The following is a 12,452-nucleotide window of genomic DNA, read 5'->3' on the forward strand; positions in this document are numbered from 1 at the left end:
CCAAACTTCAAGACTTTACATTTTGCTGCATTAAACTGATACCCCTCCCCTATTCATTTGCCCATCTGTCCAGTTTATTCAAATCCTCTACTAATAATAACCCTTCCCAACTCCACATCATCTGCAAACAACTGAATATCTCTCTCTCTGCAATCCATTGACAATGTCATTGATATAAAGGTTAAACAATATAGTTCCGAGTGCAGTGAGCCCTGTGGGATCCCACTTCCAACCTTCTGCCCCCCCCCCAATTGATAATGCTCTCCCATGCAACACAACTCTCTGATACCTATCAAAATGCCAATCCTGAATCCAATTCACTAACCTGACATCTAAACCTATGTGCTGCAACTTAAATATCAGCTTATCATGTGCTACCCTGTCAAATGCCTTTGTTAAAGAAAAAAAAAAAGAGGCAGACTATGCCTTTCCCTCATCAACTGTTGTTGTCATTTTTTTATAAAAGGCAATCATATTACTAAAGCACGAGTATCCTTTAACAACTCCATGTTGACTCTCACAGATAACATTATCCTCATCTGCCCAGCACTGTATATGATACCCTCATTAGGTTCTCCAAAATCTTAACAACTGAGGAAACACAAACTGGTCTATAGTTTGACACTTCCAGTCTGATACCACCCTTTTGCATCGGCACTATCTTACCCTCCTTCCACTCCTTGGGTTCCTTTCCCTTGACCAGACTTTCATTGAAAAGCCAGATCAAGGGAGCTGTCAGTTCCTTAGCACATTCTCTCAAATCCTGTGACAAAATTCCATCCAGTCCCACTGCTTTATTGACATCCAAAGTACTCAGTATTTGAAACTCACTCTCCTCTTGCACTTCTAAACCTCGAACCTTCTCTATCCATTTAGTAATAAAACCTACTTTTCCAGGATGAAATACCCCCAATAAAGTGAAGAACACCACTATATCCTTTGCATCAGTCAGTCTATTCCCATTTTTATCCAACAATGTCATTCTTCAACAATCTTTTCTCCTCCACCGAAAAATTAACAAAAATCCTATTGAAATTTGACCTTACAACTAGTTACAGACCACATAAGAAATTGGCATCTCTTATCTGCTCCACAAAAACTAGCTGCATCCCCTAGATCGGAATATACTAGGTCCCTTGCAGTTGCAAACTGTCCTGCTATGACCAAACAGGCAGGACAGCCAATATCAGTATATCCAAACACAAGGACTACATCCAGTTCCACCAATACAGCCACTCAGGATTTGCTGACCATGCCTTGGACACCTACCACAGGAAGAAGGCCATTCTATTACACTACAGCAAATACAAGTATGAAAGACTATTCATCAAGATCTTCAGTCCAATGGTCAAGACAACCCAATTTAGCTCACTAGGGGACACAGTTTAGGCCTCTAGTCCTGACTTTTGTTGCCTTCATTCAGCCTTATTTGCTCATCGTTAGCGTCTGCGTGCACATATCATTGCTTTTTTGTGATCCCTGATGATGGCAGTGTGACATTGTCAAAATATAGAATGGTATTGATTAAAGTTTTTTTAATTAATATTCTAGTATATGTTGTCATTTCCTGAAAAATTAAAAGCCATTTCTCCTCCTCCTAGGCCACATAGCTAAAAAATTCCTTAGGATTTTCTTTGGATCTCAGAGCCAATCTCTTTTCATATTCCAGTTTTGCCTTCCTTACAATATTAGTCACCCTCCTGGCCTGAGTTTTATATTCTTCATGTATCTGCTTTCCACTTCTTTCCTCATATCTCTTCCATAACCTCTTGTTTATCTGCAGTTCCTGTTTGTTATTGTTTGTCATCCACTTTACAACAAATTGTGTTCTCTTCTTCACACACAGTATACAATTTGCTATTGTTGCTAATAAATATTCCTTTTCAATTCTTGCTCTTTATATCTTGCTCTTTCAATTCCTCCCTCCATAGAACTGCCCTGAGTTGATATATGTAAGACTATTATAATCACCTGCCACACATATAATTCCACATATATTTCTTTCTTTTTGATATTCCTGCATGTCTATTCATCTTCCAAGTCAAAACTACATGGTTACTCTCTCTCCAACTGGGGGCAGAGATGTCATCTCAGTTATAATCAGCTCTTCTGATGCTATGACCAAATCCAAAATACTCGAACCTTGTATTCTTTCTACTACATGTTGCCTAAGACATTTGTCTCAAGAATTCTAGAAGATTCGGAAGATATATACCAAATGTTTTCAAAATCCTGACTGATAATTGTTTTAACTATATTGAGTATATTTAATACAGTAATGAACTATGCAAATTTACATTTTATTAACATTAAATAGGACTGCCAAAGATAAAAATAAAAGGGGTAAAAACAGATATTTTTAATATTTATATGTCTTAGTAAATATCCGGTCAGAACATGGAGGAAAATATGTAAGCCAATAAAATTAAGAGATATTTTAATCAGATACCACCTTACAAAATTATAGTCTTATCATAATATTTTTGTGATATAAATGATATTGATACAATTATCAGGCTATTTACTGCTAGTAGATGTGTTGCAAGTTTCCATCTTGGCTGTGAGTTGTTGAAAATCTGGCTGATAATATGTTGTCAAGGCTGTACGAATTAGCTCTGTCAGGTATTGATTTGTATGGATTGCATGATGCTTCGACTTCACAAACTTCATTACAGAGTACAGTGATTCAAAGCAGTATGATGTGCTGAAAATTGAGATGTCACACACTGGTTTTTTTTAGTCCAAGATATTTTAATTCTGGAACTTGCTTCCAGATCTCAATTATACACTGGGATCTATGGATCATCTTTAGTCTCAGGTCCTCCTGCAATTCTATTAGTTCCTTTTCCATAGCAGATGATTCTGTAACCAGAGGTCCGAGAATTGGACAACCCATTATTGATCACATCAACCATGAATGGATTTACAAGAAAGGCAAAGCAGAGCTTCATCTTACGCAAGTCCTCAACCCTATCTAGGAAATTATCAAATAGGCCTCGTAATTTATCTTTGTATTCTTTTAGTTTGTGGAAGAATCTTTTATTTTAATATCAAGGAATGTATTTACTTTCATTTTGAGATTGGGAAAGTAACTGAAGTTTCTTGACACTGTGCCTCTTTTGAAAAACTCTTATTTTATTCTGAAAGCTGAAAATTGTCTGAGTTAGATCAAAAACAATCTCACCCTTCCCCTGGAATGCCAAATGAGAATTTGTAGATGATTCATTATATTAGTAAGGAACATTAGATAATGCATCAATTCATCATTTTCCAGATCAAGAAAAGTAATAATAGGCTCTAACAGATCCACAAACCTATTTAAGACATTGCCAGTTTACAGCCACTTCACAATGCAATAGGAAGAGACATCACTGTGGTTATCTTCAAGCTCCAGTTCTTCAGTTAAATTTTTGAACTATCAGTGGGTCTTCCCATTAACTGTGTGAAATTGACAATTTCATGAGCAGATTTTATAACATCTTCATACTTGAAGTATCTGGCTGCCAGGTGTTCATTATGAATAATGCAGTGAACAGGGAGAAACTCTGGAAAGCTGGGATCACTTTTCTTAAGTGCAATTAAGTTGAATATTCTTAAGCCCAGTTGAATATCATAATTTGTTAAGTCTTTGTCAACCATATTTTTAATGTCAGCACCACAAATAGTTTCTTTTAGTGCCACTAAGTCCAACATCTCTTACTGCACAGGAAAGATAACGAACAAATACCAGCAGTTGTGGAACATCTCATATGTCTGAAGATTCATCAAGAGCTAAGCTGAATGTAAGGGAATTCTTTAAATCATTTTGCATTTTACCTGCAACATCAGCACTGATCTGGGAGATACACCGCTCTGCAGTTTGGTGTTTTGGTCTTTTGTGCTATTAGTTGCTAAAGTTTTGTGTTATTTGGATCTAACTGCAACATCTTCAGCTATATTCTTCTTAACAAATTTGGCATCAGAATATAGGCGATTAGCATGAGCAATATTCCATGATATAACAAAACTAGCTTCAGTCGTTGTATTGGCTTCCTTACTGAATGTTGTCAACAATGTCTGCTGACTATTTATTGATAATTTTGACACATTCAACTTGTTTTTCTGTAATTCTGATTTAGGTGAATAATCAGATGAAAAGTTTTTGTGATTTATTTCATATTGGCGTTTAAAGTTACTGGCTTTGTAATGACCGAGTGATACATTGCAGACAAGTTACAAAGGTTTACCTCCTTTAATGATGAATGAAAATCTTTCTCTCACTAGTGATTAACATTTCTGTTTTCATTTTCATACTTTCACTTCTTGAAGTTTGATGATGCCATCTTCCTCTGCAAAATTTTCACCCAAAAAAAAAAAATAATAAATAAATAAACAAGCTACAACACGCTTAACTAAACCAAACTCTACTGTGCTAAGTATCACACTAACTTGGTACACTACAGTGCCAATTGTTAGTGTAATATTTAGCACAGTAGAGTTTTGGTTCTGGTGTGGCTGCATATATAAAACGTATATAAAAAAATATACTAAGCATACACATGCTTAGTATATTTTTTTTGTGTGTTAATGAAGATGCCTTGGTGTTCAAGGGAAAATATTGGCATAATACTTTATTAGCTAAATAAATTTAGGTAGTAATTATTATCTCTAGATGTGCATTTCTCTGGCAAATATCAACATAAGTGATTATCAGTATTTAAGCATCCATACCAGGTTAGATGGAGACTAGAACAAACTTAATGGTAACGCCTTAGGAGTCAGCATCTGAGTCAACTATTGAATAATGTCATTACTAACTATCTTACTAGGTTTGTTTGTAGGATATTGAATAGCAGTGTGAGAGGAGCACTGTTCATTCTTGAGTGGAGCTTTATAATCTAACTTATGTTATGTACTTATTTTATTATGCAATAAAAGATAAGAATGGAACTATAATAAGGAACCAATAACAAATCCTAAGCAGGCTAGAAGAATTTTATAAAGAACTCTATAGTGAGCCTTCAATAAATAAATCAAATATAAATAACTCTTCTCCATCGCATATGGAATTCATCCCCCTATTCAATTCAGATGAAAAATGGAAAATGTCCTGGTGAAGACCTAATTCACATAAAATTAATTAATTGGAGAGGAAACAATATAATTCACCATGTCACAAACGTACTAAATCTATGCCTAGAAGAGGAGAAGATACCAGAAAATTGGAAAAATGCTACTGTTATTTAAAAAAAAAGGGGACAAAGAAGAAGTAAAGAACTATAGACCAATTAGTATTCTCTCTAATCTGTGCAAAATTCTCACAAAAGTAATAACAAACAGGTAAATTAACACCTCTTCTAGACTCAAATCAACCAGTAGAACAAGCAGGATTCCGTAAAGGCTTTAACACAATTGATCATATTCATGCAGTAAAACAAATAATAGAAAAAGCAGAAAACCAATTGCCTCTCTGTTTAGCCTTCATTGATTATGAAAAAGCATTTGATTCCATCAAACTTATGCAATAATCAAAGCACTCCAGAATCAGGGAGTTCCTGGAGAATATATAGATCTCCTCCAGGCTGTAACAGCAACAATTCAACTTCACACAAGTAGCAATAAAATACAATTGAAAAAGGTGTCCGACAAGGAGACTCTTTATCACCCAAAATCTTTACAGCAGTCCTTGAAGAAATATTTAATAATATAAACTGGACAAACCTTGGTATAAACATTAATAACAGAAACTTAACACCCTAAGATATGCAGATGATATCATAATTTTTGCAAACACTCCAGAAGACCTTAATATAATGATAGAAGACTTATATAATGAAAGCAGAAAAGTCGGTCTAAAGATAAATGGAGAAAAAACTAAAATCATGTTTAATCAATTTGTAACACCAAAAAACATAATAATAGAAAACAATTTCTTGGAAAGAATCTCTTCATATACATACTTAGGTCATCTCATTGATCTAAACTATGGACTCCAAATGGAAATAAATAGGAGAGTTCAACTTGCTTGGGGTGCATTCAGAAAATTGAAAAGCATTTTTCAAAACAATGATGTCCCACTTTGTTTAAAAAGGAAGACATTCAACCAGTATATACTTCCAGTCATCTCATGTGGTTGTGAAACTTGGTCGCTAACAAAAGCACTGACAAATATATTAACAACAATTCAAAGAAAAATGGAGAGGTTGATGCTGGGCATCACATTAAAAGATAAGAAGTGAAACACTTGGATAAGAAGCCAGACTCACATCACTGACATTCTTCACCACAAGTGACTAAAATGGAAATGGGCCAGACACATATCCAGAAGAGAAGATGAGTGATAGACCACCATACTGATGAACTGGATTCCTAAAGAAGGGAAACGAAGCCAAGGACGTCCTAAAAGAAGGTGGACTGATGAATTGTCAAAATTTTGTTGGGGAAAATTGGTCAACCATTGCCAAGAACAGAGAAAGGTGGAAAGAACTGGAGGAGGCCTTCGTCTGGCAGCGGACAGAAAAATGGCTGAAAAGAAGGTGTTATGTACTCATGTAGTTCATCTCTGTATAGTCTTTCCTATTTCTCCAACCTTCATTTCTTCCTTAGAGACAACAGGAAAAGTAAAATCAGGTTAGACTAAGTTTTTGGTGGATTAAAAAAACAAACTTCCATCAAGATCTGCCAATTTGGAAGTCTGTAGCAGATATTCTTGCATCTATCATCTACCTCTGGATATGTGCATATGTAGGGTTGGAGGGGGGGGGGAGCTGTGCTGTTGTACTAACCATGTCCATGGAATTTGATGGGGTCTAGCATGAGGGCTAATCAGCAGAATGCCATCTTATGGTCTGCCCTTTTGCCATGATTTTGCCAAAATTAGATATCATTACAACTAAAAAACAGAGCCCTAAATATAATTAAGGATGATGAAATAAAAAAAAAAGCACTTCAAATCCTATTTTGCCAGTTCCCCCAAAATGCCTACTCAAGGAAGTCATTAAAAATTATTATATTCAAACAAACTGAATGTACCATTAGATTGCATGTTTGGGTTTAGCTAATACAGAATATACACAGTTAGATTAACTAAGCTCTAAATTTCTGGCTTATTCTTTTTTCATTGATTCTAGTAACTATTTATTAATAGGGTTCATTGGAGAAAGATGACTGGACATAAAACCTTATGTTCTAGTTGATTAATTAATTATTCCTATATTTTTGACCAAATACTGCATGGAAAACTTACAAAAGTTGGAGCAAATGGGAAGGGATATGATGCTGATGGCATGGCTAAGAAAGTGGCTGACAGACACCAGAGAGTTTTATATGGGGGATGTAGATATCCTGGAGGATGATTTAAATAAATTGGCATTGTGGGCAAAGGATAATGATTGCCAATTTAATGTTGCAAAATGTAAGGTTATGCACTTTGGGTGTTGAAATGATTACATACGCTGCATCATATTGATGGTACTGGATTGCAGGAAATTGATGGTGCTTGAGAGTAATGGTGGAAGAGTTGAAGTTCAGTGGGCATACTGCAAGAAGTTGGCAAAACGGCTCAAAATATTCAGAGAGGAGTAACCAAGCTGGTGGCAGGTCTGTATAATGCATCCTATGAGGATAGGTTGAAGGTGTCTGGGTTGCAAAGTTTAGTGGATAGATGGAAAAGAGGGGACATGAGAGAAATGTATATGTTATTAAAAGGGATGAGAAATTTTTCACTACACAGTGAATAGAGAGAGAACTAGGGATCACTCGTAGATGTTGTGTAAGAGTGTGGTCAGTATGAATGTGCAGACTAGATTTTTTGCCTGGAGAGTGGTGAATGAGTGGAGTGGATTGCCAGAATTAGTCATGAGTGCCCTGACAGTGATTTAATTAAAGGAAGGGTATGATAGGTATTGTGCGTATAATGGTCAGGGTGGGTATTCTGCAATGAGTCTTCTGACTTCATGGAGATACCTATATGAAATATAAATAATTTCCTGGGATATACTCTCAAGGGGTGACCATGTCAAAATGTTGTCCACATTTAAATATTTTACACTTGATTAGTATAAAATTGATTGCAAATTAAAGTTACATTACCATGAATCAAAATAAATAGAAGTTCAAACTGGATTTTTATTTTTCTTTCTTTCTGAAGTTTCAGTAAAATGTAATAAATGAAATGCTGAATTTCAAAATTTTATCTAAGGGATAAAGACTTATACACTCTAGGAGTGTATAGTGATGAAAGTGATGACGAAAACTATGAGGCTAGTCAAGAAGATGAAGAGGAGGGAGATAAAGACAAGGAAGAAGAAAAGGATGATGAAGTTGCAAAGCTTTGTTTTGGGAAAAAAGACAAATCTCACTGGGAAGAACCATTTCAATCATTTGAAGGTGAATATGTGAATGATATAGAGTTGATGAAACAGATGGGTCTTCCTCTAAGCTTTGGAAAAGGAAATATAACTGTCTTTGAGGTATGATTTATGCTTTAAGTTAGAAAATAGTTCTTGATTAATAAGTAATGAGAATTAAAATTGGTCAAGTTTTTTGTTTGTTCCTTTAGAGAAAGGCTAATACTTAGTTGTCACCAGTGAAGACCCACAACAATCTTCACTAGAAAGTGATTAAATATTCATACTTATTAAGGCAAGGTTTTTTCTGAATTACTATGTAACATTGGATAAATTAATAATTAAATCACAGTTTCTTCATTTTATTATTACTTTTATTGTTTCTAGTCTAACGTTTTATTGTTCTGATACATTATTTTCTTTTGTCGTAACTACAAAATGAACAAAATATGATTAGGAATGAATTCATCCTGAGCACATTCTTCCACCTTTCCATCTGCAAGATGAGAGTCTTCCTTAAGAGTAATGTTTATCATCATCAAATTCCTGACATTTACCCTCAAGGGGTGTACAGGATATGATAGTACTACATGAAAAATTTACATCATTAGTAACTTCCTAATTACAATTTTCTGCCAAATCAGTCTGTTACCTGTCAAAGCTACAACATTGTCATATCTTATATTTATATATCTATCTTCTAAGGCACTTTTTACTGTATCAATCCACTTATATTTTGGTCTTCCTCTGGGTCTTTTTCCTGCCAACATGGCAGAGAACACTTGTTTGGCTAATCTTTCCTCGCCCATTCTATTTAAGTGACCATACCACCTGAGATTAGCTCTGCTAATGCATTCCTGGATGCTGACAATGTCAAGTTCTTTCCTAATATCCTCGTTTTTAATATGCTATTGCCATTGATTCCATCTGTTCACGCCCCTAATCTTTCTCAGGACTCTCATATCTGCTGTCTCTAGTCTTTGGTCAAGTGTTTTACTTCTGACCCAGCTCTTAGATCCATAAGTTAAAATTGGTTTGAACACTGTCTTGTATACAGCTAATTTAGTGTTTTGACTAATTTCTCTCTTATCTACTCTATAATATAAAATAAGCCTTTTTTTTTTTTCTGTCACGTTTTTTGTCAAGTAATTTGAAACATTTCAAAACGTAGGGAGCTACCCTGAGTGTCGAGTCTTCAAAATTTGAGTCATCAGAATTCAGGGAGAACCGGCCTACCATTCCGGAACTAGGGGAGGTTGGGCGCCGGGGAGGGGCAGAACCCCTTTCGAGTCTTCAAAATTCGAGTCATCAGAATTAAAGGAGAACCGGCCTACCAGTGCGAAACTCGGGGGGGGGGGGGGGGGGTGATGGAACCCCATTTTGAGTTTTCAAAATTCGAGTCATCAGAATTCAAGAAGAACTGGCCTACCAGTCCGAAACTCAGGAGGGGGGATATTCCCTATCGAGTCTTCAAATTTTGAGTCATCAGAATTAAAGGAGAACCGGCCTACCAGTCCGGAACTTGGGGTGGGGTGCGGATACCTCCTATTGAGTCATTAGAATTCAATGAGAACCGGCCTAACAGTCTGGAACTTGGGGGGGGGGGGTTGGAGCCGTAGGCATCAGGGGGATGGAACCCCTCCCCTAGTTTCATATAAATTTATTCACTCGACTTCCCACCATACCAGCTTTGTGGATTCTGTTGTCTATTTCCATATATAATTTACCATCTTCAGTAAAAATTGTGCCTAAGTAGCTGAAATGTTTTACTTGTTCTATAGGTTCTCCATTCATAATGCAGCTGATATTTTCCATGCTTCTGCCTAATTTCATTATCTTTGTCTTGTTATTGCTGACTTTCATACCATATCTATCACAACAGTTATTCAATTTAGTCAGGGAATCTTGCAGACTTGTAGCAGATTTATTTAGAAGTATAACATCATCTGCATAAAGCAAGGAGCTGACATTAACATCTCCAATATTAATATCAGGTTTAATACCACTTTCCTTCATAATGTAATCCATATAGATAATGAATAACAGAGGTGATAATTTACATCCTTGTCTGACACATTAACATTAAAAGATTTAACATTAAAACCATCTCTCTGTACTTCCTTGAATTCTAACCGCTGACTTACAACTCAAATAAAGACTAAGTATTGCTTGATATAATGATCCACTGACACCATACAACTCTAGAGTTTTGAATGGCTTCTCTCTCTTGGAACCTTGTCATATGATTTTTCCAGATCTACAAAACTTAAATACAGATCTTTGTTATATTACCACGACTTTTCAACTATTTGTCGTAAAGTGAATATCTGATCCTGACAGCCTCTATTTGGCCTGAATCCAATTTGTTCCTCACCAAGCTTCTCTTCCACAATCCTTCTCAACCATTTCTGAACTATACTGGCATAAATCTTACTAGGAACACTCAGTAGAGAAATACCTCTATAATTCTCACAATTAGTTTTATTTCCCTTTTTATATATGGGTACTATGAGAGCTTTACTCCAATCATCTGGAATTCGTCCTGTCCAGGCTCTCTGAACTATGCAGTGTAACCACTGTAAAACTTTTAAACCTCCATACTTGAGCATTTCTGGTCCTAATATCATCTACTCCAGCTGCCTTTCCACATTTCAGACTTTTGATGGCTTTTTCTACTTCAGGCATGGATATGTATTCCTGATTGCATGCCTGGCCAGTGTTTTTTATCACTGTGTTGTCATCACTGCTAGTTTCATTTAACAATTTTTCAAAGTAATTACTCCATACTTCAGGGATATCTTTTTTCTTAGTTTTCATATCACTTTTATCATCTCTAATTCCTTTTACAGCACTCTTTCTCCATTTCTGAGCTTCTTCAACAACCTCCAGAATATCTTGCCACCTCCTTGATATTTATTTTCTATGTTCTTACCAAAGTCTTCCCGTGACTTTTATTTAGCTAGTTTTACACAGTGTTTAGCTTTTTTACATTTGTCTCTGTATTCTCTAAGAGCACAAGCTGACTTATTTGCCAGGAACTTTTGATATGCTTTCTTCTTTTCCTTCGCTGCCTCTTTAACTTCCTGTGTCCACCAGGGAGTTCTAATTTTTTGTCCTTGCAGATAACCTCACCACATGCCTCTCTGGCAGAGCCAAATCAATGTTTTCTTCAGAGCTTGCCACTGAATCTCCAAGGTTTGATTCCTGTTCTCAAACTCTCATTTTTTCTTGAATAATGCTTGTATATTTTAGTCTATAGTTCACATCTGAGAGCTGCTCAACTTTTATTCGTTTTAAAACTTTCTTACATGTTCTTCTTTTCAATATGAAATTCAATTTTATCCTGCTCAAGACTAAATGGTGATCACTTCCAATTTCAAATCCTCTGTACACTCTAGTGTCCTGCACCGGAGAGAAAACATCACTAATATAGTCAATGAGACTTTTCTTATTCCTTGCCTCTTCTCCATGTGAATCTGTGCACATTTTTATGTTGGAACATGGTGTTAGTAGTAACCAGTCCATGTCCTGAGCAGAAATCCAACAAATATTTACCATTATTATTAGCTTTGCTCTTTTCTCCAAATTTTCCCAAAATATTTTTGTATGTCTCACAATCATTTCCTACTCTGCTATTTAGATCCCCAACAAGGACCAGTTTTTCATTGTCAGTTGCTTTTTCTAAAGCCTCCATTTCTAGCTTAGGAGAACCTTCTGTGGGACCATAGACACAAATAAGTCTCATTGTCCAGTTCCCCATTCTGATATTTGCCCACATCACTCTACTTGACATTGCCTGCCATTCAAGAAGATGAGCCTTGTATTTAGTGTTGAATACTATGGCTACTCCTTCTTTTCCTTGATTGTCATTGCCTGAGTATAACATTTTGTATTTATTGCTCAGAAAGAGCTCACCAGTTTTGGTCTTTTTTGTTTCAGTCACCCCTATTATGTCGATCTGGTGCTTATCCAATTCCTCAGCTAGCTCCATTTCTTTGTCATTCAGGCTTCATATGTTGATAGTACCGATCTTCAGTTCTGGTGATATTGATTTGGGGTGTGTTTTAGGATTTGTTTCAGTAGCTGACTTTTCACTGTTCACCCTGGTTCCCTGCCGAAAACAGT

The 12,452-nt window shown here is 35.9% G+C and overlaps 1 protein-coding gene across 1 annotated transcript in view; it reads left to right on the top strand.

The window, feature by feature from the left end:
• Nucleotides 1-12,452, top strand: part of LOC150095305 (uncharacterized) — a 186,348-nt gene that overhangs the window by 33,091 nt on the left and 140,805 nt on the right. Inside the window, exon 3 of the mRNA XM_090409996.1 lies at nt 8,180-8,450. Coding sequence (XP_090266122.1) covers nt 8,180-8,450 — 271 coding nt within the window. The remainder of the gene's footprint in view (nt 1-8,179; nt 8,451-12,452) is intronic.

The sequence above is a fragment of the Typopeltis vanoorti genome, chromosome 20 (genome assembly GCF_054136105.1).
Source record: "Typopeltis vanoorti isolate ZY-2024b chromosome 20, IOZ_Tvanoo_1.0, whole genome shotgun sequence".
Lineage (NCBI taxonomy): Eukaryota > Metazoa > Arthropoda > Arachnida > Uropygi > Thelyphonidae > Typopeltis > Typopeltis vanoorti.